Source organism: Spinacia oleracea, chromosome 3 (genome assembly GCF_020520425.1).
Source record: "Spinacia oleracea cultivar Varoflay chromosome 3, BTI_SOV_V1, whole genome shotgun sequence".
In the NCBI taxonomy this organism is placed as follows: Eukaryota; Viridiplantae; Streptophyta; class Magnoliopsida; order Caryophyllales; family Amaranthaceae; genus Spinacia; species Spinacia oleracea.
In genome coordinates, this window is record NC_079489.1 from 67,004,652 (window position 1) to 67,030,608 (window position 25,957).

Here is a 25,957-nt window from a genome sequence, read left to right on the forward strand (position 1 = left end):
TCTTATTAATTCGGAAGAACAAAACTCTAGAATAAATTATTATCTGATGTGATTTAAATAATTAATTAGACCATATTTGTAACTGACTGTATATCGTATTAACAGGTCTAGTCAAAAGTAAAAGAAAAAAAAAATAAGGTAAAAAGGAGCATTGAAGAGATGTGGTCTTTTGATTTTGATTTTGATTTTGATATTGATATTGATATTGATATTGATATTGATATTGATTGTGGGAGACAGTGATTAAACGGGGTTTTTGTCTAATAGAGACAATGATTAGTTTGTGAGTGAAGGAAAAAACCTTTATTGACCTTTCTAAGGCATGTCCATTGTGGGCTTATTGCTTGCTGCGGGTACCCACCAAATCTTAGTAGGTTAAGACTCGATACCACTTGCTCACTTGCTCACTTGCTCTAATCAGTAACACACATTTGTTGCCTCACCTTTCTCATTCATACGGGAGTACTACCTCCGGTTTATTGTTATTATTATTGACATAGTAGATATTAAGACAAAGAAAGGAGAATGTGTAAACAGGTTGGTAAATATAATAAAATTAGATTAGATTTCGTGCATGTACAAATATTTAAAAAATAAATTATTATTTTTTGGGTTAAATATTTGAGTGATAAAAGAATAATTAAAGTAGTACGGGGTACAAACGATATGGCTTGCATATTTTCAAAAGATTAATAAAGTCATGATATATTTTGTAACATATTTTAGAATTTACACATTATTTTTTAGAAATAAAATTAATTGAAGATCAAATAAATTATATTGAATATTAAATAAGTAAGGAATGATAAAATTTTAGTCAAAATAGTGAATCTTTTCTATAAAAGTTATTTGAAATAAATAAATTAATTAAAAAAAAAAACTTTTGGGGGGAAATTTTTTCATCATCAGAGGACACGTGTCACTCATGGTGTTTGTTTTAGTATAATGTAATAGATATGAATAAAGTAAGAGAAATATGTAAAAAAAAAGCGAGTGAGTGTAAGAAAAAAAATGAATAAAGTAAGAGAAAGTGAGTGAAAATTTGTAATGTGTACATGTTGTGGGGGTAAGACCGTAAGAGAGGTAAGTTAGTAAATTTTATATATAAAAATAGTATAAAAATACAATGTAAAGAACACTATGAAACATACTAAAACCAAAAATGTGAAAATCATTTTAAAACCGAGGTAATATCAGTTATTTTCTTGCTTAAGTTCAACTTTTAGATTCATGACCACAAATGTTTAATAACAATTCATTTTTTTTTTGTATACCACCCAGTTCACCCTTAGGGATAATCCGGATTCGGGGCGAGTTCTAAGTGGATATGTTCCATTCCCCTCCCAATTGTTGTTACGGGTGATCGAATACGAGATTTTTCCTACCAAGTTTAGTCTCAATCACCACTGAACCAATTGAAAATTGATTTTAGTAAAGGTGTACGTACATTTGTCTTAATAACAACCAATTGATTGTTGGTTCAGTGGTGATTGGGGCTGAACTTGGTAGGGAGAACCCGTGTTCGATCCCCCGCAACAACAATTGGGAGGGGACTGGAATCTAACCACCCAGAACTCGCCCCGAATCCGAATTAGCCCTAAGGGTGAACCGGGTGCCAACACCAAAAAAAAAAAAAAAAACATTTGTCTTAATAACAATTCGTGTATTAACATCTGAATCGAATTCGAATTCTAGTAAAGGTGTACGTACATGTACGGATTAATAATATCAAGATGAATATAAGACAAAATGTAGTGTAACTGTGTATGCGAGTATGTCATTTCTAACTCTGGCTTTGTTTCATAAAGATATTTAGGTTATTATTTGCAGAAATATTAAGAAAAAAATGAAAAAATTTGTTGAACATAATAACATATGGATAAAATAATATAAATGTTCAAAAAGGTGGGTGAGTGTAAGAAAAAAAATGAATAAAGTAAGATAAAATGAGTGGAAAATTGTAAATATTTTAGGGGTAAGAGGGATAATGTAGTAAACTTTCATGTCACAAAATAGAATAAAACAAAGTGTAAAAAAACATTATGAAACTGACTAAAACGGAAAGTGTAACCATGATTTTGAAACGGATGTAGTATAAAATTGTGATATCAGACAATTATTTAATAGGTCTTGTGTGACATCCAGAGTACGATAAATTTATTATTCAACGAGATAAATTTTTATCCCTTTTTTAGTCATTTTTGACATGTTTTAATTAAATTTATTTAATTAAGAAGTAATTTTTAATGGGTAAACTTTTTAAAGGGTTATATAAAAAAATAAATAACGTTTGTATTCTATTATTTATATAAGTTTATTTTTTTTTTTAGATAATTTTACATTCGTCTTATAATATTTATTTGTGTAATTAAGGATATGGTTTTAATGTTAGACCATCTGAAAAGTTGAGATTAAAAAAGAAATTGGTTCAAATAAAAAGAGATAGCACTTCGTATTAAATGTATCGTTCAAGTAAGAATATAACCTGCTAAAGTGATCACATAAAGTCATAAACCAATAATTGGTTAAAATCCTCTTTTCTTTTTTTAATTCCATGTCACATCATTGTTGATCCTAAATTAATTGGTAACAGGTGTAGGAGCACAAAGACTAGGAATGAGTAATCTCGATTCACATATACTCTGTACTCCGTAGACTATTACTCCTACTTTAGTGTGTAGTGAGATTAAAATGATCGAAAATGATAAAGGTCGCAATATGCGATCTTTAAGCCGTGTCACAATGATGACATGACATGTTTATGTGTCATAATTTAAATTGGAAAATAAAATATTTAACTTATATTATCTATCATATATGTTATAAAAAAAGGTAGAAGAATCTTAATATTTTAATTTGTTTACTTCTTCATATCGACTACCTTATTTACCTATTTTCATGGTAGAAATATTGCATTGATAGTAAAAAATATTATGATGACGTGTAGTCTACGTGCCGCCTATATATACCAATTAAACTGCGACACGTAAAATTGCGATAACTAAATGTTGTCGCAACTTGCGACCTTTATCATCGTCCTAAAATGATTAATCTGAATTCGCATTTAATTTTTTACCCTAGTAAAGTCGAATCGCCCTTATAGAAATGCTAATAATGAATTTAATGAAATATAACTGCCATAAACATTAGCCATGTGATAATTATCCTTAGAGCAACATCAGTGGAGCTAGCTTAAAACTTCCACAACAGTTTTAATTTGATTTATATTTATTTTTAATTTCTTATATTCTTGTCAAGACCCTTTCAAATTTAAATCATTTTTGACTTCACCTCTCATACTCATTTAGTCAAGACTTCTGAAAAGAATAAACTATAAAGTAAAATTAAGAATTGATATAAAATTTGCTACTTAATCGTCAATGTTCCAAAAAATTTACTTAAATTTTTATCATACTCACTCATTTAAATGTAACTAGATTAGATCCCGTGCACGCACAGATTTTGATAATTTTTTTCACTAAATATTTAACTGAATATCTCCCAAACTACTACATAGTTATAATATTTTTAACATACTCGTTTAAATTTATTCATCTAATATGCATATTTAAAATACTATATAACAATTTGACCAAAATATTAAGTGATATATTTTTCATTATTAATATAGCGATTAGAATAAAATATTACAAATGTAGAATAATTATTATTACGTCGTATCTATTATTTCCATATTTTATAAACTAAAATTGTTTCCATACATAAATAGTTATAAAAAAGGTGGAGAATAAAAAATAAAAAAACATATACTCTTTTTTGAAAAAGTGATTTTTGATGGGAAAAAATCGCACCAGGATTTGACACGTGTCATTCCTGATGTCTATTTTAGTATATAGTAATAGATATTTTATTGTAATATTCAATGAAAATTTTGCTCAGACTAACGCAACTCTTGCTCTTATAAAATCTCCCAATAGTCATTACCGCCGTTTATGTAAAGTGCATACTGACGATTTTGAGAAGGAAATGCTCATGTAAAGGTTGCATCGTTGGCAGTTGCTCCTCCTCCTAGAGTCCTTAAGCCATGTCACTATGCGGGTTGAATATCTTTTGAAATGTGTGTGGGCCATGTTCGCAATTTTTCAATTTTACATATTTGAGCCCACTTTGAACTTACTGGGCCCACTTTGAACTTATTGGGCCCACTTTTTCTTTTGCAAAAGGAAATTCCAATAAATAATGTGACTCTTTAATCTTTAACACCTGGTGCAGGCTACGGAGTATTATGTTACAAGTCTACAACAAGTACTATCTCATTTAGAGAAGAAAAAAAAAATCAACTTCAACGTCCCAAGTAAAATGTTACGTAGTACAAAATTAATTGATTTCAAACTAATCACATTTTTTAACATATACTAATACTTTTTATGATCTTACCATAAAAAAAAATTAACTAAAATATCGCAATTTGGATTATATACCTGGGTGCACAGTACTCATTGTGCACCCTGATGAACATTCATTGAGAATCTAATGAACAGGGAGAATAATTTCAATATACATGTGTAAGTAGACTATTTAAAGTTTATGTTCTTTGGATTTGAACTATATATTCATTTGCTATATGTTCTTTGGGTAATGGGTATGAACAATATGTTATTTGTATTTAAACTATATGTTCATTTAAAAACAAGGTGAACAGTGAACATTGTGCACCCGATTACATCATCCATATTTTAAATAAAATATCGTAGTTACCTTTAATGGTTTTTACGACTAATACATGTACTGATTAATGTGCGAGTTAAAGTATATAAAACCATGACCTGTTTACGATAAAGGTAGAATTACTCATTTCAGTCTTTCAAAATTGAACAAAAGAATTCCATTTAAAAAAAAGAAAATTGAAGAGAGAAAGTTATTTTGTTTGGTTTGATATGGACGTATGTACATGGTGAAAGACAGTCAAAGTGGATCAATGAATGGGATGATGGACCAAAATGGTGGCCATGCATGCTGAAAAACAAAATGATAACTAACTTAATTTTGTGGTGCGTAACTATTCGTATTTCCAATTTCAAAAGTCCAGACAAATATCAGGACTTCCAACCAATTCTCTATCTCTCTGCCAGAAAGGAATGTCACGTACCTAACCAAACCCAACTCACCTAAACGACTTTTCTTTTCTTCGACAATCAACCTAACTTATTTTATTTTACTGAATCAACACTTATCCTGTGATACGAAGAACAACGTTTAAGCCCTTTTAAAGATAAAGCAGGGGGCCTAATCCTTAAGGGACTCGATATTTTAATCTTCAAGTTACAAGGTGAGTCCTACCGACTTTACCAACTTATTACCAAGTTTTTTTTAAAGAGTACTTGAGTACATGTACAAATGACTAGTGTGTACATTGTAGAGAGTATGTCGTTTGAATCTTATGCTGACTTTTTTATATCATTTTTGCTTGTGTGTACATGTATGGGTGGTGTTTCAGATTTTAGGTCTACGAGGCTTGAGGACGTATTTTATGGTCAAAGTAAAATAGATGAGTAGTATAAAAAGTCAAAATGAAATAAAACAATTAAAGCAGTGGAAATTAATAACGACTGATGTTGAATAAAAATCCACCAACCCCGGAGGAGAAGACCGGTGATGGGTTGTCGGGTTGTGAGATGGAGGCGTCGGTATGTGTTGGAGCTTTTCTCTCTTATGAATTAGGCGGAGGTATTGGTCTTATGAATTAGGGTTTGTAAATTGGGTGGAATAGTTAAATATTTCATTTGTTTTTGTAGGAACAATGACTAGTAATAAACGAATAAACTTATCTTTAACCAAGTCGTGGCGTGTATGAACACTGCCCTAAAGTTGAATTTGCCCCGTTACGTACACACGGCCTCTTGACAATCAACCTCCAGGGTTACACGACATCTATCTCGTTGGTGTAGTACAAAAAGATAGATTGAAAACGAGATTGAACGTTGCCCAAAAACGAACCAGAGAGTATGTGTTTGAGAGGAAAATTTTCGGAGAGGAGTTAAGTTTCTGTGTGTTTTTTGTGAAAGAGGAAGGCACAATAAATAACGGAAAGCTGAAGAATTATTTCGGGAAGGAAATAAATTCGGTAATCAATTAGAATCAATCAATGAGTCAATTTCCGGAATAAAATCTGTAACCGTTATGGAAAATATTCGGTTACCAAAATAGCCGTTACACAGGACTGATCGGCGGTAAAAAGGGCCACACCCACACCCGCGAACGCGCCACTCGCCCTCGCCCGAGCCCGGCCTGGCCCCCGCGCGCGCGCACGTGTGCGGTGGCCTAGAGCCTCCTCTCAAGTCTTCTAACAAACCTATTAATGAAGTGTGGATATATAAAGTGGGTAATACTCTTATTTTTTGTCAATGTGGGACAAGCACAATTTTCATTCTTTTGAAGCAAAAACTACCTATATTTCCAACAATCCCCCACATGATTCAAAAGAACAGGAAAAACTAGAAAGGAACGTTTTGGGCAACGGAGACTTTTGTTTTGAAAGTGTCAATGTCTTTTGGACTTGAATTAACACCCAACGCATACAAAAATATCTTACAGTCGTTTTAGGTAGATTTCTCTTTGAACCTATCACGAAGTTAGTAAACTACTTTTGCGCGTTTCAACTTTTCTCAAATCAAGACTCGTTTTCGCAATTTGTAATTTTTAGTGCCCCACAAAATACCCGGATTTTCATGAATGCTCTAGTGGTCCAAGCCTTAAGGACTCTCATAGGGGATTGGGCGTAACCCCCACATTCACATAGGTAAGTTCATCAAGTTTGTACTGTCACAAACCACCTTCACAAGGCTATGAACTTATTAAGAGCCTTAGCTCAACCTTACGCATATGACAGTTAGAAAAATAATACATCACTTTTATTATTAGGAATGGTAGTAGTAACAAACATGAGTTCTTTTGTGATTTCGTTTGACCCATTGAACTTAGATATTTCTAAGATGGATGTCCACCACAATTTACTCCACAATAGGCTTTAAACCCATTCCTTGTGCTGACTCAAGCACCATTTTTCTACAAAGGCCTTTGGTGAGAGGATCTGCAATATTCCTCTCGGACTTTACATACTCGAGTGATATTACATTTTTTCTGATCAGATCTCTAACTATAGCATGCCATAAGAGAATATGCCTTCTCTTTCCATTATAGGCTTGATTTTTCGCTACCCCAATTGCAGCTTGTGAGTCACAATGCATTGAAACTGATGGAGCTGGTTTCCCCCACAATGGAATATCAGCAAGCAAACTCCTTATCCATTCAGCTTCCTGTCCTGCCAATTCTAAAGCAATAAAATCAGATTCCATAGTAGATTTGGCAATGCAAGTTTGTTTGGATGATTTCCATGATATAGCTCCTCCAGCAAGAGTAAAAACATAGTCACTAGTAGATTGAATTTCATCACTATCCGACACCCAATTGGCATCACAATATCCCTCAAGAACACAAGGTGCTCTATGATAATGTAAACCCAAATTGATAGTGCCTTTCAAATACTTCAATAATCTAATCAATGCATTCCAGTGATCTTGATTAGGATTATGAGTATATCTACTCAATCTACTAACCGCATATGCTATATCAGGTCTAGTATAGTTCATCAAAAACATCAAACTTCCAATAATCTTGGCATATTGTTCCTGTGATACAGAATTACCTTTGTTCTTTTTCAAATGAATACTAGAATCATATGGGATTTGCACTGGAGTGCAGTCAAATTGACCAAATTTCTTTAAAATCTTTTCAATATAATGAGATTGGTTTAAAGACATCCCATATAAAGTTCTAGTAATCTTTATGCCAAGAATCACATCTGCCTCTCCTAAATCCTTCATCTCAAAACAAGAATTTAGGAAAGCCTTGGTTTCGTTCACTATGTCTATATTGGTACCAAAAATTAACATGTCATCCACGTATAGACATATGAAAACGCAACCAAGTTTTGAAAGTTTGGAATACACACAAGCATCAGAATCATTTACCTGAAAGCCATTAGAAATAATAGTTTGATGAAATTTGTCATACCATTGTTTAGGTGCTTGTCACTACTACAAAAACAGGAATAAGTAACGCCGAATAAGGTACGGTTAAGTGTGATAAGCGTTTCCTATGATCATATAGTACGTTTTTCTTTGATAACAGTTCTATGGGGGAAAGAATATAGAACGGGTACCTTATTTAACAGTTTCATATTCTTTTACCCTGGTAAAAGAATAAATAATATTATTAAATCTATACATACAAATCGCTAAGCGGTGATAGATAAATGCATACTATTTTCTAAAAAAAAAAAAAAATACAAAATAACTATATCAGTATTGGCGGCAGACAAAACTCAAATTAACTCTAAGAAAATGAAATATCTCCCGCAAAACACAAACCTAAAGCCCATAATTAATAAACTCAAATCAAAATGTTATTACTAAAACTAATATACTCATACCCTAGCCCACCTTCCCCATTAGGCATTAGCCGCCAACTCCTCCACTCCTCCGTCTATCTCTCTGTTTTACCTATGTGTTTCTCTTTCCCCATTTCATAAATTACTAGTTTAAGAAATTGTCATTGTTCCATTTCGATTTCCACGCCAATACTCCTCACACATGATTCTCATTTCTCAGCAGATTAAATCATTGAGAAATGGTTTGCACTCTTTCGATTTCTGTATATTCCTCACAAGCTTAATATATGATTTAATGTTTATTTGATCAACCCCTTTTCCTATTTCTCATCATTAATATAGGTTTTCTTGTCTTGCCTTTAATTTGAATTTTCGAATTGAATTACAGGAGATCTGATTGAATTTTGGTTATTTTTATGTTCTCTTTAATCGTCAGACTCGCCGCCGTCATGATTGCCGCTCCACCATCATATCTCCGACTCCTGTCTTGTTGCTGCCCCAACTAACACCGTTTTTAAGGTTTAAGGTAACATAATTTTTACAAGTAAAGTGCATGACGAAGATACCTGGTTATGGGTGCTGGCATTTTAACGCAATCCAATCCCAACTTTAATTATGTTATTTTGACCTTTAGTGCATGACGAAGATATCTGGTTTAAACAAGACAATTATATTTACAGGGGGGATACTAGGATTCGAATTTATTACTTATATATTTATTGGCATTGACTAATTGTCTAATTTTATCAAGTCATGTTGCATATTGGTTGGTCCATTTAAAACTAGATTAAGAAAATGTCAAATGTTTGTGTGGGACTATGCTGCTTAATTGTCACAAATTGCCTTGAACATTTTCTAATAGCTCAAAATCAACTTGATTATTACTAGCACATAACTCTGAGTCTCTGATATTAGAATTTAGAACAGGACATTAGATGGGAATATTTTGGTATCTCTTGTTTGTTATGGAACTAATAACAAGTATGAAGATGAATGAAGGAGCTTATATTCAATGACAAAGCAATTGAATATGATGAATATTGCCATAATCATAAGCCACAAGTATGTGGCCTATTTGGTAGTGTCTTTTGTGACTTTGGGCCTGAGTTTATTGTACTTAGACACAGATGGTTATGATCCACACGCCGGCATAATTGCATCTATCATTAATGAAAATCCTGCCCGGTTATTCTGGTGTGATTGTAAAATTATAAACACTTTTTAGACAGTTAATGATTTCAACTCAACAATTGGAGTATGTCAACAACTAGGTAGCCAATTTATTTTTCTCTTCCAAAAACTTAAATGCTTCAATTATTGGTTCTTAATCTTAAAGTCCTCTAATTCTCTTTTGGTGATTTCAGGTTTAAGTCTAATGCAGAGCAGCGAGATAAAGTTCATAGTTCATCGTTTTTTTTCCAGTTGCAGTCAAGTGAAAGAGCTAGGAAATATTTGAAGAGGCGAAGAACTTATAAAGAATTATAGTATGGGAAGTGGGAACATCAATTTATTCATTTTTTGTTTTTAATTTCAGTTGTAAATTAGAGTTACTTCGTAATATGTATGTTTGTGTATTTGAACTTTATTGTAATATTAACACATATATACAAGAAGTTTTTGGAAATCGTATATTAAGAATTGTTTAATTTTTTTTTTTTTTGAAATAAATAAGTATATAGTACGCCTATGTATGGAAGATGTTCTGTATCTCAATATTTAACAAGAAGAATAGAGGACAGTTATGTATGGAAGGTGCGCTTTATTATAGAGTATAGGAGACAGTTATGTACGTTAACCGTTCTATATTCCTTTTTCATTTTCTGATTTTAGGAAGGGAATAGAGGACGCTTATCTCTTATCACTGTACTTTATGATTAGGTATATAAAACGCTTCTTTTACCCGTTTTATAAATTTTATAGCGCGCTGAGTTGGAGAACGCCTCTAAGGCGTCCTATAAAGTGTATTTCAACAGTACTCTATGCCCCTTTTTGTAGTAGTGTGTTTTAAGCCATACAATGATCTAATGAGCCTGCATACCTTATCTTCCTGTCCAGGAACAACACATCCCTCTGGTTGCATCATATAAATTTCTTCATTCAAATCACCATTCAAAAAAGCAGTTTTTACATCCATTTGATGCACAACAAGATCATGAATGGATGCAAGTGCAATTAAGACTCTAATGGTGGCAACTTTAGTGACAGGAGAATATGTATCAAAATAGTCTACACCATGCTTTTGACGATGACCTCCTACCACAAGCCTAGCTTTATACTTAATCAAAGATCCTTTTGGAGCATGTTTCTTAGTAAAAATCCACTTACTACATAAGGGCTTGCAACCTCTAGGAAGATCAGACAAAATCCAAGTGTTATTACTCATGATAGACTCAATTTCACTATTTATGGCCTCTAACCAAAAACTTGAATCAATTGACCTCATAGCTTCTCCATAGGATCTAGGGTTTTCTTCTAAGAGAAATGCATCAACTTCTTGCTCGTCTAATAACTCTTTCTCAATTAGGAAGGCAGTAATAAAATCGGGTCCAAAACTAGACTCAGTTCTAGTTCTTTTACTCCTTCTAGGTTCTAGAGTCTCACTAGATGATGCAATGTCATGATGCACAATGGAAGGTGGAGATGCAACAGGTAAGCATGCTTGAACATTAACTTTCATAGGGAAAATATGCTCAAAAAACTCTACATCCCTTGACTCACGAATTGGTCCAAAACCAGATGCATCCTTAAGAATGAATCTATATGCAGCACTGTTGGACGCATAACCTATAAAAATACCATCCACGGTTTTTGGTCCAATCTTACTCCTTTGGAAATCAGGAAGTCCTATTTTTCCCAAACACCCCCACACTTAAGGTAACCCAAGTTTGGCTTAAACCCTTTCCACAATTCATATGGGGTTTTAACTAATTTCTTATGGGGAACACGGTTAAGGACATAGCAAGCAGAAAGAATTGCCTCACCCCACATGTTAGTAGGCATACCAGAACTTATAAGCATAGCATTCATCATATCCTTAAGTGTTCTATTTTTGCGTTCAGCTATTCCATTCTGTTCTAGGGTATAAGGAGTTGTAACCTCATGAATAATCCCATTAGCTTCACAAAATTTCTTTAAAGGAGTTCCATCATATTCACCACCTCTATCTGATCTAACTCTCTTTATTTTCAGGTCTAATTGGTTTTCAACCTCAGCCTTATAAATATGGAATTTCTCTTCGGCCTCATCTTTAGTACTCAATAAATAGACCTTACAATAACGAGAAAAATCACCCACAAAGATAATATAATAACGTTTGCCTCCTCTACTCATGGAATTCTTAAAGTCGCCTAAGTCACTATGAATTAGTTCTTATTAAAGGCTTTTCCCGGGTGCTTAGATTCTACACAAACTTCACATTTGTCAAAAGAGGTATTACTAAAATCTGGAATAAGACTAAGTTGTTTGAGTCTCTTGACAGATGCAACATTCACATGACCTAGTCTAGAATGCCATAAAGAAACTGACTCAGCAATATAAACAGAAGCAGAAGAATTATTATTATCAGTCACAACATCAAGCACAAATAAACCCCCATTACAAAATCCCTTACCCACAAATTCACCATTTCTGGTAAGTACAAGTTTATCAGATTCAAAAGTTAACTTGATACTTGCTTTGTTAAGTAAAGCACCAGAAATGAGGTTCCTGCGGATATCGGGTACATGCAAAACATTTTGCAAAGCAATAGTTTTTCCAGAAGTAAGCTTAAGAAAAACTTTTCCTTTGCCAAGTACACTCACATTGCTTGAGTTGCCCATGAAGACACATTCTCCTTCAGAAACTTTTTCATAGTCTTGAAACATTTCCTTGCTCGAACAAATGTGGCGAGTTGCTCCAATATCAACAACCCATTCAGTCACGTTGCTCACCAGATTCACCTCGGACACAACAGCAGCAATGATGTCTTCAGTGAGATTAGCTTGAGGCTTGTTCTCCTTTGGCTTGTTCCCAGGTCCATGTCCTTGCCTGCATTCCCTAGCTGAATGACCATACTTACCGCAAGTATAGCAATTTCCTTTAAACTGCCTTTTCTCTTTGTTGTTGTTGTTCTGCCTTGTGCCATGGAATTGATTTGGACCCTTGCCTTTCGGTCCCTTATTATAACCTGCATTTCTTTTAGTTTCAACAAGATTAGCAGTAGAGGAAGAATGGTCAGTAGATTTTCCCTTGGTTTGGATACGGTTCTGCTCTTCAATCTTAATGTGGGAAACGAGTTCTTGAAGGGTAAAGTCTTTTTGTTTGTGTTTCATGGAATGGACATAGGTTTGCCAAGAAGGGGGTAATTTCTCAAGGAGACAATTGGCTTGGAAAAGCTCACAGATTTTCATACCCTCAGCAAAAATATCAGCACATAAATGTTCATACTCATGAACTTGATCAAGGACAGGCTTATCATCAGTCATACGGAAATTTAACCAACGACTACAAGCATATTTCTTAGTCCCAAAATCATCAGTCCCATACTTGGTTTTCAGAGCATCCCAAATTTCCATAGCATTCTTAGACTTACTATAAATCATATAAAGAGAAGCTGTCATGTAATGCAACAACATCCCACGATAAGTTTTGTTATCTTTCTTAAAATCCCTAGTGGAATTAGCAGGGGCAGCAAGAGCAGTAAGACAATAATCTACCCCAATTTGACCCAAGAAAAACTCCATCTTATCAGACCACATCTTATAATTCTTCCCATCGAAAGGATCTAACTTAGACATATCAGGGATAAAAGGGTTGAGAAGCATGACAGACGTAAAAGGGATAGCAGTAGGGATATTACCAGCCATTGAAAAATAAAACACAGAAGAAAAAATTCAACTTTGGATTGTAGGAACAATGACTAGTAATGAACGAATAAACTTATCTTTAGACTAGTAATGTGAAAGAGGAAGGCACAATAAATAACGGAAAGCTGAAGAATTATTTCGGGAAGGAAATAAATTCGGTAATCAATTAGAATCAATCAATGACTCAATTTCCGGAATAAAATCTGTAACCGTTATGGAAAATATTCGGTTACCAAAATAGCCGTTACACAGGACTGATCGGCGGTAAAAAGGGCCCCACCCACACACACGAACGCGCCGCGCCACTAGCCCGAGCCTGACCCGGCCCGCGCGCGCGTATGCGGTGGCCTAGAGCCTCCTCTCAAGTCTTCTAACAAACCTACTCCCCCCGTCCCGGAATACTCGACCCGGTTTGACCGGCACAGAGTTTAAGGAACTTGAATTGACTTATTTAATTTAATAGGTAGTAGTTGATAGCAGGGTATTATTTTAATGTAGTTAGTGGGAGGTGGGTTAAGAGGTGGGGTTGGGGGAGAGTAGGGGTTGAATTTTTAATTATTTTTTGTATGGAGTAGGGGGTAGGTGGGTTAATAGGGGTGGAGTGAGAAATAATATAATATTGTTAGAATATTTCCATTTTTAGAAACAGGTCAAGTATTAAGGGACGGTCCAATAAGGAAAACAGGTCAAGTATTCCGGGACGGAGGGAGTATTAATGAAGTGTGGATATATAAAGTGGGTAATACTCTTGTTTTTTGTCAATGTGGGACAAGCACAATTTTCATTCTTTTGAAGCAAAAACTACCTATATTTCCAACAGTTTTTACTAAAATGTTACTCCGTACACGTTATTTTTTGAGGCTGAAAATTTGACAAAATATTGTCATTCGACAGACATACTAATGTCCTCATGTGCGCATGTAGGTGATCGTTTGATTCATCTCGATCGATAAATATTTAGTGAATATTATATTTTTAATTACGTAATTAAAGATAAATAATTGTGAACGGGGAGTATTAGAGACCATAAAAGAGCATGTATGTGTAACCATTTAAGTGAAACAAATGGGTCGGAATAAACTATAATTTAATATATGATACATATATCCACAATTTTTTTTTTGTGACGGGCGGACTCATATATTAGGCTTGTCAACCTTTGGTTCTAATAATGGTGATGGTGCCTCTACCTTGGGTTTGAATTTTTGTTAAGGCAACCACAGCCTTACCGGATAAGCCGGGACCGTTAGGCGACACGGCAGGGCGGCAAGCAAAGTCCCCCACCGGATGTTTAAGGGGTCTAGTTGGAGGCATTAATATCCTTCTGTTTATGTCTTTCAGTGTTATATCCCCTTCTTTTCCCCCTGGCTTCACTAGCCCAAATGGGTATACCATCTTTCTTGTTGTTGTTGTTGTTGTTGTTGTTTTATTGTTGTTGTTGTTGTTGTTGTTGTTGTTTTTCCTCTTTTCTTCCTCATCTGTTGTAACAACTGTTAAAAGTAAACGTACAAATATTAATTAGCATCAAGTATTAAACTTGAACATGTTACAAGACCAAATTAATCAACCATAATGAATACGGAATTGCGGATCGAGTAGAAAACTTGCATATATAATGACTGCTGGCGGCCTAATCAAATACGGAATACTCCGTAGTATACATTGTGATCAATTAAATACTACGGAGTACAGCCTGACTAGTTGAATTAAGTGGCATTTATCGCAACTAATGTTTACTTTGGTGGTATATATATCCCTTTATTGTTTTGTATGGGACCTCCGTATGATGATATTAATTAATTAATATTACTTACGTTTTTACAAAGATTTTTATAGTTACTATTTGCACAAATATTAAAATAAAAGTAGAAAAGTTAATTGAATATAATTAAAATATGGATAAAGTAAGATAAATGTGTAAAAATGAGGGTGTAAAAATAAAGAATAAAGTAAGAGAAATTGAGTGAAAATTTGTTAATATTGTGGCTAAGAAGGGTAAGGTAGTAAATTTTCATGTCCAAAAATAAAATAAAGTAAAGTGTAAAGAACAGTATGAAACGGACTAAAACGGAAAGTGTAAAGATCATTTTGAAACAGAAGTAATACCTAGTATACGGGAACTTGCTATTTTCTTGTTACCGAAATTTAAAATTTAAACAACTCGATACTTGGTAACGAATTAGAGGCGAAGCCAGACTTAGTTGTATACTCCCTCCGTATTAGAAAAAATGACTCATATGCAGGCCAACTAATTAATAGCCTCGTCCTGGCTGGCCTTGGTAGTTTAGCTAGCAATTTCATTTGGGACTTGAGTTGAGAGTAATAGTATGTACTAAAAACTACAGACCAACAATGGTTTCAAACTTTCAACCTAGCTAAAACTATGACGTTGATATTGATATTTGAACTATCGAATTTGACAAATCAATGATATATTACGTTTTGTCGGAGTTAATACAAAATGTGGTTTACCCACCGTAACTAAACTACTTTGTACGTTTGTTTTTATTACTTTTTATAGGCACTCTACTGTGTGCCCAGGGAGGTACATGCATAATTGCTTTCTCCGGAGTCATTTTTATGCATACTCTTTTCCCGTCTCTTATTATTTTCCCTAAGTATTACAAATAGTTTGTTGTTTGTTACGGAGTAAGAAATAAGTTTATTACGATCTTACTCCTTTGACTCACGGGATTCACCACTCTAATAAGGGAAGTGCGTCTCGGAAGTTCTTCGCATGTTTGAACGGATAACCCCTTTCAGCCAGTAAGATTGTCAAAATGCGAAAGTCAACTTTCCGAAATATTAGCTTAAGCGACTACGTTCCGAAAGCTTCGCTTAAGCGACTTATTACCTTTATGACTAAACTAATATAATAGGGCGAAAGAAATTAATAATGACGGGAACAAATATATTTTACGTGAGATTAAAGTTGTGATTTTCATGGTCAATTTTTTACTATTATTTGATCAATCTTTTAAGAACGGATCAAAATGATAAATGGGACGAATAAAAAGGACGGAAAAGAGTAACATATACTCTCTCCATATCTTTTTAAGGAGTTGCAGACATTTTCGACCGTATTTTTGTTAGGAGTTACACTTCACTTATTGGTAACCTCTACATTAAAATATTATACTCAAGTTCTCAACTCCCCAATTATTTATTATTTATCTCTCTCTTTTGTCCCCCCAGTGCGCACATACTCACATTATTTTTTTACAATAAAAATTAACACATCCTCCACTTATATCATCATTATACTCCGTATAACAAAAACAGCTCGTCTTCCTTAATCTTTATTTTGGTCAACGTCTACAGTATCCTCCTCGAGGAAAAATATAAGAGTACTCAGTAGTCGTACCACAATTCATATATGTTAAAGTAAAGTTGTTGCCGTCTTCCTATGATGAGCCACTATATAATTGTATAGAGTTCTCACATCCACATATGCATGGCAGTTTATAGTCAATGACAGGTAAATACGCCAAAAAAAGTCTCCAATTTGGCAATGGCAATCATATAGTAATATTTTATTTGCGACTTGTCAATACTTACCGAAACAAATACTACTCCGTAGCATTTAGTACAAGTTCACATTTGAAGAAATCATGCATTATTGGTACTTACATCATTTTTCTTTTCTACTTATAGTTTTATTGGTACGGACTACGGAGTAGAGTAAAAAAAAATTAACATTAACGAAGAAAATTACGGAGTATGTCATTACTTTTACTTTTTTTTTCTTTTTATTTATGTTTTTGTTAGTACGGAGTAGAGCACTTTTAATTTTTTAATTTTTACATATAACTAGGAAAACTATGTAAAGTGACCTCTAAAATACTACTACGTAGTTTCTTAAGATATGTCATTAATTTACTTAAGATATGTCATTAATTTACTTTTATGATCCAATATTGTTTTTAAAAACGGTGATGAAATTAAACAATCCAAAATTAGTTGCCACCAAAGAAGATTTATTAGATCTATAGAAACAAAGATGTCTCTAAAATTCAAACATATACTATTTTGTTAGATTCATTAACCACTAACTTAGATACTCTGTCTTATGCATAGCGAAGAGATGTAGGGCCTAAAATTAAGAGACCCATTATTGTTCCACCCTTCCCCGGCCCTCACCGTACGGTCATATAATAGCACACAAAAAAGGAGCGAGCCCACATACTAGTAATATACTTACTATTTTTTTTGTTCAAAATTAATAGTCACGTAAGGTAAAAATAATTACCCGTATCAAATATAGTACTCTGTAATCTGTAATAAATTTGCGAGAGTGAAAGTAATTAAGTAAAAAGTACCGTACCAGAAATAGAAGAGGAATCTGTGGAATTGGTGTCACTGTTGTAAGCAAAGCTTGTAGACTTTGAGTTGAAAGAATTGTTGTGTTTGGAGTAAGAAGACGAGTCCATAAGCTTTGGGGTTCGTCTTGCAATTGCTTCCTCTAGTAGTAATGTGTTTGTTTCTTCAATTTTAACTACTTCCGAGTACATTTCCTTCATTATTGGTTTCTCCGTTATTTCCCCTGTTATTGTATCAAAATTCAAATTAATAAAAAAGTTCGCCACCAAATTAACCTACCTAACCTTTTCACGAAATAGTAGATATGGAATGTGGCTCATTATTATAAAAATGTGGTCTTACGTCCAGTTAAATATACTTCCTCCGTTTTTTAATACTCGCAACGTTTGTAAGTTTCATGCATGTCAATGCACAACTTTGATCATTTATATCTTAAATTCTCTTTATGAAAAAATTATAAAAAGTTGATATTTTGAAAATACACAGTGAGACGAATCTAACAAGATCCCACATGACTATGTTTTATCTTATACAAAAAGCACTACGAATAGTCAAAGTAGATTATATGAATAGTGGCAAACGTCCAAACGTTACGAATATTAAAAGACGGAGGAAGTATAAATTATATGGAGAAGTAGTGTAGTACGTTAGAAAATAAAACATCATGAATACTTGAATAATACCAAAACGTAACTTTTTATTTTACTGGTCTTGTTCGTTACACTTACCTTTGTATAAAATTTTAGATGATAGGTGGTTGTTTGGTTATCAATTGTTATTTTATTGAAAAAGTAGATATGATAGGAGTTAGTGTGATATTTTTTAATTGAATGAGAGAGGGTGTAGGGACAAAAAAAAATTAGTGAAAAATAGAGACAATATAATAATTGTGGGGTCATTCATAATTTGGAAGTGTAACAACCAATCTTGAACGGACGAAAAATAAAAGTGTAACAACTAATCTGGAATGGAGGAAGTATTAGATAATTGTATAAGAAATGATAACAAAACAATTGGAACAAATTAATTACCTAAAGAGCAATGCATGTGACCATGATGATTAAGCAAAGTTGCATGGCTTAATTCTTGATCTTCTGATTGCATGTCGTAGTTAGCAAACAAGTTACTCCAACAACTCTACAAAAACAAAAACAACACTATTTTAGTGATACCTTTTGAAGGAGATTAGTACAGTGTGAAAAGAGTAGTAGATCGACGACTTACAAGATCATCAAAGTGATGATGAGTTGCAAACTGGTGATCATTATCATAATTATTAACACCAAAATCATTAGTATTATTATTAGAATTAGAATTAGAATTAGAATTAGAAACCATAACCCGCCTTCGTTTAAAGCGAACACTAAACTCGAACAAAGCATCTTCAAGGTAGCCCGTGGATAGGAGATCATTAGAGAATGATGAGGAGTAATTATCATAATCTGAAGCTTGTAACATCAATGATGATGCTGCATTGTTGTTGTTGTTGTTGTTGTTGTTGTTGTTGTTCTCCATATCATCATCTGCTTATTATGAGATAATTAATTAATCAAACAATTTTAAAAATGGGAATTAATTAAGTTAATTATAGTACTAGGATAAAGAAGAGAGAGAAAATGTACAAGAAGATGATAGTATGTCTGCGTTGAGAAATCCAAGGTTGTTATGAAGATCCCAGCAACCTAGGGAAGAACAGCATTTAGTAGTGTATGCCATTTTTATTTTTTTGTTTTTTTTTGGTTTTAAATTTAATGAGAATTTAAGGAAAGAAAATAAGAGATAACGGTCTCGGTCTGTTTTAAACGGAGGGATTTATATATTTATAGATGGGAAAAAAGTGAAGAAGAAAAAGAAAAAGAAGAAGAAGAAGAATAATGGATGATTTTTTAGAAGGCTAATAATAAATGGTCACTTCAGTCAACCATAAAAAAAAAATTGGAAGGTAAAGAAAAAAATACGGAGTACAAAAGAAAAAAGCATTGCCATGTTTTTATTGGGATTCGTTAGTGTGTCCTTTTAAATTAACAACAATTTTCTTTTCCCTTTTGTTTTTTGTTTTATTGTTTGATTTGGTAGATTTTGTTATAAGTATGATGTCACTAAACACTACTTAGCTCATCAGCAGTAAGTTGTTTGTTTCTATTTCTTTATTTTTATTTTTCAAAATTCACTACTTTTTGAAATATTTTTACAATTAGATTATTGAAAACACAATGTTCACATTAGAGTTTAGTACTCCGTATGTGAATAAAGAAAAGCGATAATTGTTTTAACTTATGATAGACAACCGATAATACAATTTGCACAACAAAATCTATCATTGCATGCTTTTTCTTTCTTTTTCTTTTGTTTTTTTTTTTTTTGAAACTTTTTTTTCAAAATTTGTAAAATTTAGTAAAAGAAAATAAAATTATTAGCCACAACCTTGACCAAAGATGTTTGAGTAATAATGACTTTACTTTCTTTCCCTCTCTCTGAATCATCATTTGCTACTATCAAGCCATCAAGTAACGTAGTATTGCCTCCGTTGTCTTTTATAGTTACTTTAATAGTTTAATTTTTTGCTTAAACTTTATAAATTTTGATCGTAAATTCTCTTCATTACAAGTATCACAATATAAGGCTTGAAATGTTGTTGAATTTCCGTCAATATGTATTTTAAATATCATTTTTTTTTAATATAAATTTTATATGTAATTGAATATATTGACGGCCAAACATGCTTATTGAAAACTGTAAAAAAAAAAGTATAACCATAAAAAAACGAAGGTAGCATCTTACTTCGTACTCCCTTCGTTTAAATTCCATTTCACGTAATACAAGAAAAACATAAATTGAACAAAAGAAGAAATTTCAAATATTCACGAATTTACATATCAAACTATTTGGAATAGAAAATTATCCACCACAACAAAGAACATAACCACCACTGGTAGTAGATAACAGCTTTGTTTCAAAAAGTTTCACAATCGAACTTTACTAAATCAATGCTAATAATATTGGAACATGCTTCTTAATAAATAATTTTAATTAATTTGAAATTATCCATGGCCTACTCTCTTAATTAATTAAATAATGAAGTTAATTTGTTTTCTTTTCTTCTATTTAGTGAATATCTTTTCACTTTTCACTTTTCACTTCGGGTTGTTCATTGAAAATTTTCCTACATTTACTTTATTCTGCTTTAGTCAAAGAAAAACTACTTCGTATTATTTAATCCCAACTTGCTCGACTTTGTGGGGTTAGTTTTCTTACTGCATTACATTTGTCTTCTCCATAAGATATTACAATAGTGTTTTTGTTTTTTGCTTCTTTTGTTTTTTAGGTATGTAAACACAACAACATTACAAATGACAAATAAGAAATTCGAACATGTAACATATTATACACGTGCTATTAATTTTTGCTACTAAGTTAGCACGATACGAAAGGGATGGTAGATAAAATGGGGAACTAAAATAATAATTGACGAGGAATGGACTAATAATATCATGTTTTGTTAAGCCAGGCAAAAGGTTAAAACTACATCAAGAACAAGAGAACAGACTTTAGGTTAGACTAGACACAATTCAAATTTGAGCTTTTGCTTTTTCCAAATAATAGTAACTTTTTTTTCCTTTATTTATTTTTTATTTATGGATATAGTATAATTTGGTCACCAACCGAATTTTGCTTTTATTGTATGTTTGTGTACAAAAAAGGTGACACCATTGTATTGGACTGGCATGATGAAGTGGGGACATCATCTCTATGTGATAGATAGCAGTATAGCACCCTCATCTAGAGCTGTCAAAACAGGTCATCGGGTCGGGTTTGGGTTGGGTCATCTCGGGTTTCGGGTCATGATCAGGTCGGGTCGTGTCGGGTCAATATTTCATTCGGGTTGAGTTCGGGTTCGGTCGGGTCGATTTCAGGTCGGATCATATCGGGTTTTTTCCTATCCCGGGTTCAGGTCGGGTTCGAGTCGGGTCACATTTCGGTCAGGTTTGATTTCGGGTTCGGGTCTTATCGGGTCGGGTTTAAGTCGGTTTGTAACAGATAATTTCGAGTTCGGGTCTTATCGAGTCGGGTTTAAGTCGGTTTGCAATACAGTTATTTTCGGGTTCGGGTCTTAGTTTGGATCGGATAATAATCCGATCAAATAGAATTCAGATCGGGTCACTCTCAGGGACGGGTCAAACTCGGGTCTGATAATTAACCTATACATTTTAAGGATTTTATATTCTAAAAAATTTTGTTTAACTTATTTTAGAGTTAAATTTTTCAATATTTAGCAATAAATAATTAAAATAGATATATCAATGAAGTTAATATTTGGTCGTGTCATTGATAACTCGGGTAAATCGAGTAGCGGGTTCTCACAGGTCGGGTCAATAGCAGGTTTCATCGAGTTACAATCGGTTTCGGGTTGACATCGGGTCGGGTATCAAATCGGGTTCGGGTCATTGTTCGGTCGGGTCAGTTCGGTTATCGGTCATTTTCGGGTCGGGTGTCGGGTTCGGGTTCAGGTGTTACAACATCGGGTTAAAATCGGTTATCGGTTTTTTCGGGTCGGGTACAGGTCGGATTTCGGGTTACCTGTTTTACCGTAATTTCGGGTCATGGTCGGTTACGGGTTCGGTCGGTTCAGGTCGGGTTTTCGGGTCGGGTCAGTTTTTGACAGCTCTACCCTCATCCTTCTTGTGAGTCATTTTGACTACTGAGGGACGGTAGAGGAAGTAATTCTAATAACTGTTAATATATGGAGTACTCCGTATTGTTAAATAAGGAGTATAATGCGGCAATTTTATAAGAAAAATGATATAAAAAAATAATGGTATAAAAAAGAATAACTGTATATAAATATGAATAATGGTATAAAAATAAGAATAACGGTTTTTTAAAAAGTGATTAACTTTCCTTAAACGGTTGTACTTTAAAAAGAGATATACTTTCCTTTTTTGATATGTTTTGGTCCCCACTTCAAATTATATTAATATTTCTCTCTTTCTTGTGGTCCCTGCACTTACTCACATCATCTTTTTAATATAACAAATAATTTACTCACTACCCCACTTTCATCTTATTTTAATACTTCCTCTGTTCTTTTTTAAATGACACAACTATTTACGCACGTTAAATGCGCGATTTCAAATCTTAATATCTCCAATTATGGATAAGAAAAAATTATAAAAATTTGATATTAAAAAATATTTACTGAGACGAATCCAACAAGACCCCACACGACTATGTTTTTTCTTAAGTACAAACCACAAAAGGAAGTCAAAGGAACTTGTGTGAATAATGTCCAAAACCCAATTGTGTTATGTAAATAAGAACGGAGGAAGTACATTCAACTCACTCTCCTAAAATTACGTGTCGGTCAAAGTGTATCTCTTTTTAAAACAGGGAGGAAGTACCAACGTATACCCCTATAATGTGTTTATAAACACATCACTGTGTGTTGTCTCTCCATCCCCATCGAGAGTATGAGTAATAGCAAATCTACAAATACCGCATTTTTAGGCCCCGTTTAATTCACCTTATTTCTCATTATCAGATCTGACTTCATTTTCTCTGATCTGATCTGAACTTGTATTTTTTTTTATATGATCTTATTTTTTTGATCAGATCTGAACTTATTTTGTTCTAATCTGATATGATCCGATTTTCAAAATTAAGATTGAAATAAAAATCTACAAATATTAATATTAAATGATTTACAAGTAAAATAAATGTTATTCAAATTTATAACATTGTTGTTAAAACTACACATTATTTATTCGACTCTGCTCATGATATAATTATTACTTATACTTCGTATTAGATAGACATGGACATGATCAATACATATCGGTTCTGATTTAGACACACGAGTTATGATTTAATGGTGATGCTTCAAAGAATGTATTGGGTTGCATTTTGATGCGAAATGGAAATGTGATTGCGTATGCGTCTCGTCAGTTGAAGCCATATGAAGCGAATTACCCTACCCATGACCTAGAACTAGCAGCAATTCTATTTGCATTGAAAATATGGAGGCATTACTTGTATGTGAAGGAAATAATGCCCTTGGTCCAAGTATGCATATAATATTAAGTCTAATAAATGCGGTTCAGTATTAATTAACAAGTTAATAATTCAGTGAGATCAAGTTAGCTGAATGCCTAGCTAGAGGCCGCTTACTCTTGACTGAACCCACTAGCTAGATCAAGTGGAATTAATGATATTAATCCACAGCTTACTCTTGACTGAACCCGAAGGGTCACACAAATAGTACGTAAACGGATCAAGTATTTAATGGCATTAAATACTCCATCTATGGATATTTGGAATCCACGGATCTTTGTTTCAGTGGGAGCTGAGATCGTCACAAGAAAGAAATGAATACCCCGGAAACGATGATATTGCCGGAAACGGAAATATGGATCGTATCGGAAATATAAATATTATCCAAGTCGTAGATGTTGCCGGAAACGGAAACATGCTACGTATCGAAAAATACTAATGGAAATGGAAATATTCCCGGAATCGGAAATATTGCTGGAAACGGAAATATTGTCTGAATCGGAAATAATATCGGAATCGGAAAATAATTCCGGAAACGGAATTATTAAATATTTGTTCGAAACGGAAATTAATTCCGGAATCGGAAATATCAAAAATTGTTCGTATCGGAAATGAATTCCGGAATCGGGAAATTAATCGGAAGCGTATCGTACGAATTAGCATCGGACGAGGCCTGCCAGACGAAGGCCCAGCACGAAGCCGGGCCATCGCCCAGCAAGCCAGCGCGCCACAACGCACCAGCCAAGGCTGCGCCAGGCCCACCGCAAGGCAGGCCCAGCGCGCGCCAAGGCTGCGGCAGGGTGTGGGCCTCGTGGCAATGGGCTGCGAGCTCGCGGGCTGCGCGCGCGCGCATGGCGCCCCTCGTGGGCTGCTGTGCGTGCGTGTGTGTGTTTGTGTGCTATACGAATCCTAAAGCTATCAGGTTTCGATATATGATTAAATTCCTAATCCTAAAAGGATAAATTAATTAAATAAGAGTTCTATTAGGATTCTAGTTTAATTAATTCGTATCCTAATAGGATTCCAGTTCCTTTTCCATACCTCTATAAATAGGTGCCTAGGGTCATAATTTAGAGACACAATTGAAGTATTCTAAAGGTAAGATTTTGAAGAAAAATCAGCCATACACTTGCACCATATTAGCCGAAATTCCTAAGCAACCTTAAGGGCGATTCTAGTTGGTCAAGCTTAATGTTAGGTTATGATACATATGACAATTCATAAATCATGCGGAAAAACCATAAATCCAGGAAAATATATTATTTACACATAATCATTTAGCATAGTTTAGATGCACACTCTTTGTTGCGTGCCTTCCCTAGCTGCGCCCGAACCGAACAAGAACAAGTCTTTAGGACTCCAAGTGTCGTCCCTCCGTAGATAGTCCACAGCACGTCCGGATCCGCCTTAAGATTGACCAACTAGAATCGCCCTTAAGGTACTACTTATTTTCGGCTAAATGGGCAAGAGTTATGGCTGATTTTTCTGCTTAAAAATCCTAGCTTTGAATACTTGAAAACTTGTGTATAAATTTATGACCCTAGGCATATATTTATAGAACCCTGGAAAGGATTTCGTATCCTGTTAGAATACTAATTAATTAATTAGAATCCTATTAGAACTCTAAATAATTAATTTAATCTTTTAGGATTAGGATTTAATCTATGCACGAATTCTGATAGCTTTAGGATTCGTATAGCACGTACACACGCACCGCACGAGCATCGCACGCCCATGCGCAAGCCTTGCGGCCCACGCTGTGCGCACGGCGCACAGGCCCACTGCCCGCAGCCCATTTGTGCGCGCGCGCCAGCCTTGGCTGGGACTGGCCTTGCGCTGGGCCTGGTCGAGGCATTGGCGTGTTGTTGGATGCGTGTGGCTTGCTGGGCGATGGCTTGGCTTCGTGCTGGGCCCTCGTCCGGCAGGCCTCGTCCGATGCTTATTCGTACGATACGCTTCCGATTAAATTCCCGGTTCCGGAATTCATTTCCGATACGAACAATATTTAACATTTCCGATTCCGGAATCAATTTCCGTTTCGAACAAATATTTAATATTTCCGTTTCCGGAATTATTTTCCGATTCCGATAATATTTCCGATTCTGACAATATTTCCGTTTCCGGCAATATTTCCGATTCCGGCAATATTTCCATTTCCGATAATATTTTCCGATACGTACCATGTTTCCGTTTCCGGCAACATCTACGACTTGGATAATATTTATATTTCCGATACGATCCATATTTCCGATTCCGGCAATATCATCGTTTCCGGAGTATTCATTTCTTGCCTGTGACGATCTCAGCTCCCACTGAAACCAAGATCCGTCGATTC

The 25,957-nt window shown here is 34.2% G+C and overlaps 1 protein-coding gene across 1 annotated transcript; it reads right to left on the reverse strand.

The window, feature by feature from the left end:
- Positions 1 to 14,305: 14,305 nt before the first annotated feature.
- LOC110783484 (uncharacterized) lies at positions 14,306 to 19,470 on the reverse strand. The gene is made up of 5 exons (XM_021987825.2): positions 19,197 to 19,470; positions 18,799 to 19,097; positions 18,606 to 18,711; positions 17,579 to 17,797; positions 14,306 to 14,744 (listed from the first exon to the last, which is right to left on the reverse strand). The coding sequence occupies exons 1-5, from the start codon at positions 19,288 to 19,290 to the stop codon at positions 14,407 to 14,409; spliced, it is 1,056 nt and encodes a 351-aa protein (XP_021843517.1). The 5' UTR covers positions 19,291 to 19,470; the 3' UTR covers positions 14,306 to 14,406.
- Positions 19,471 to 25,957: the final 6,487 nt, after the last annotated feature.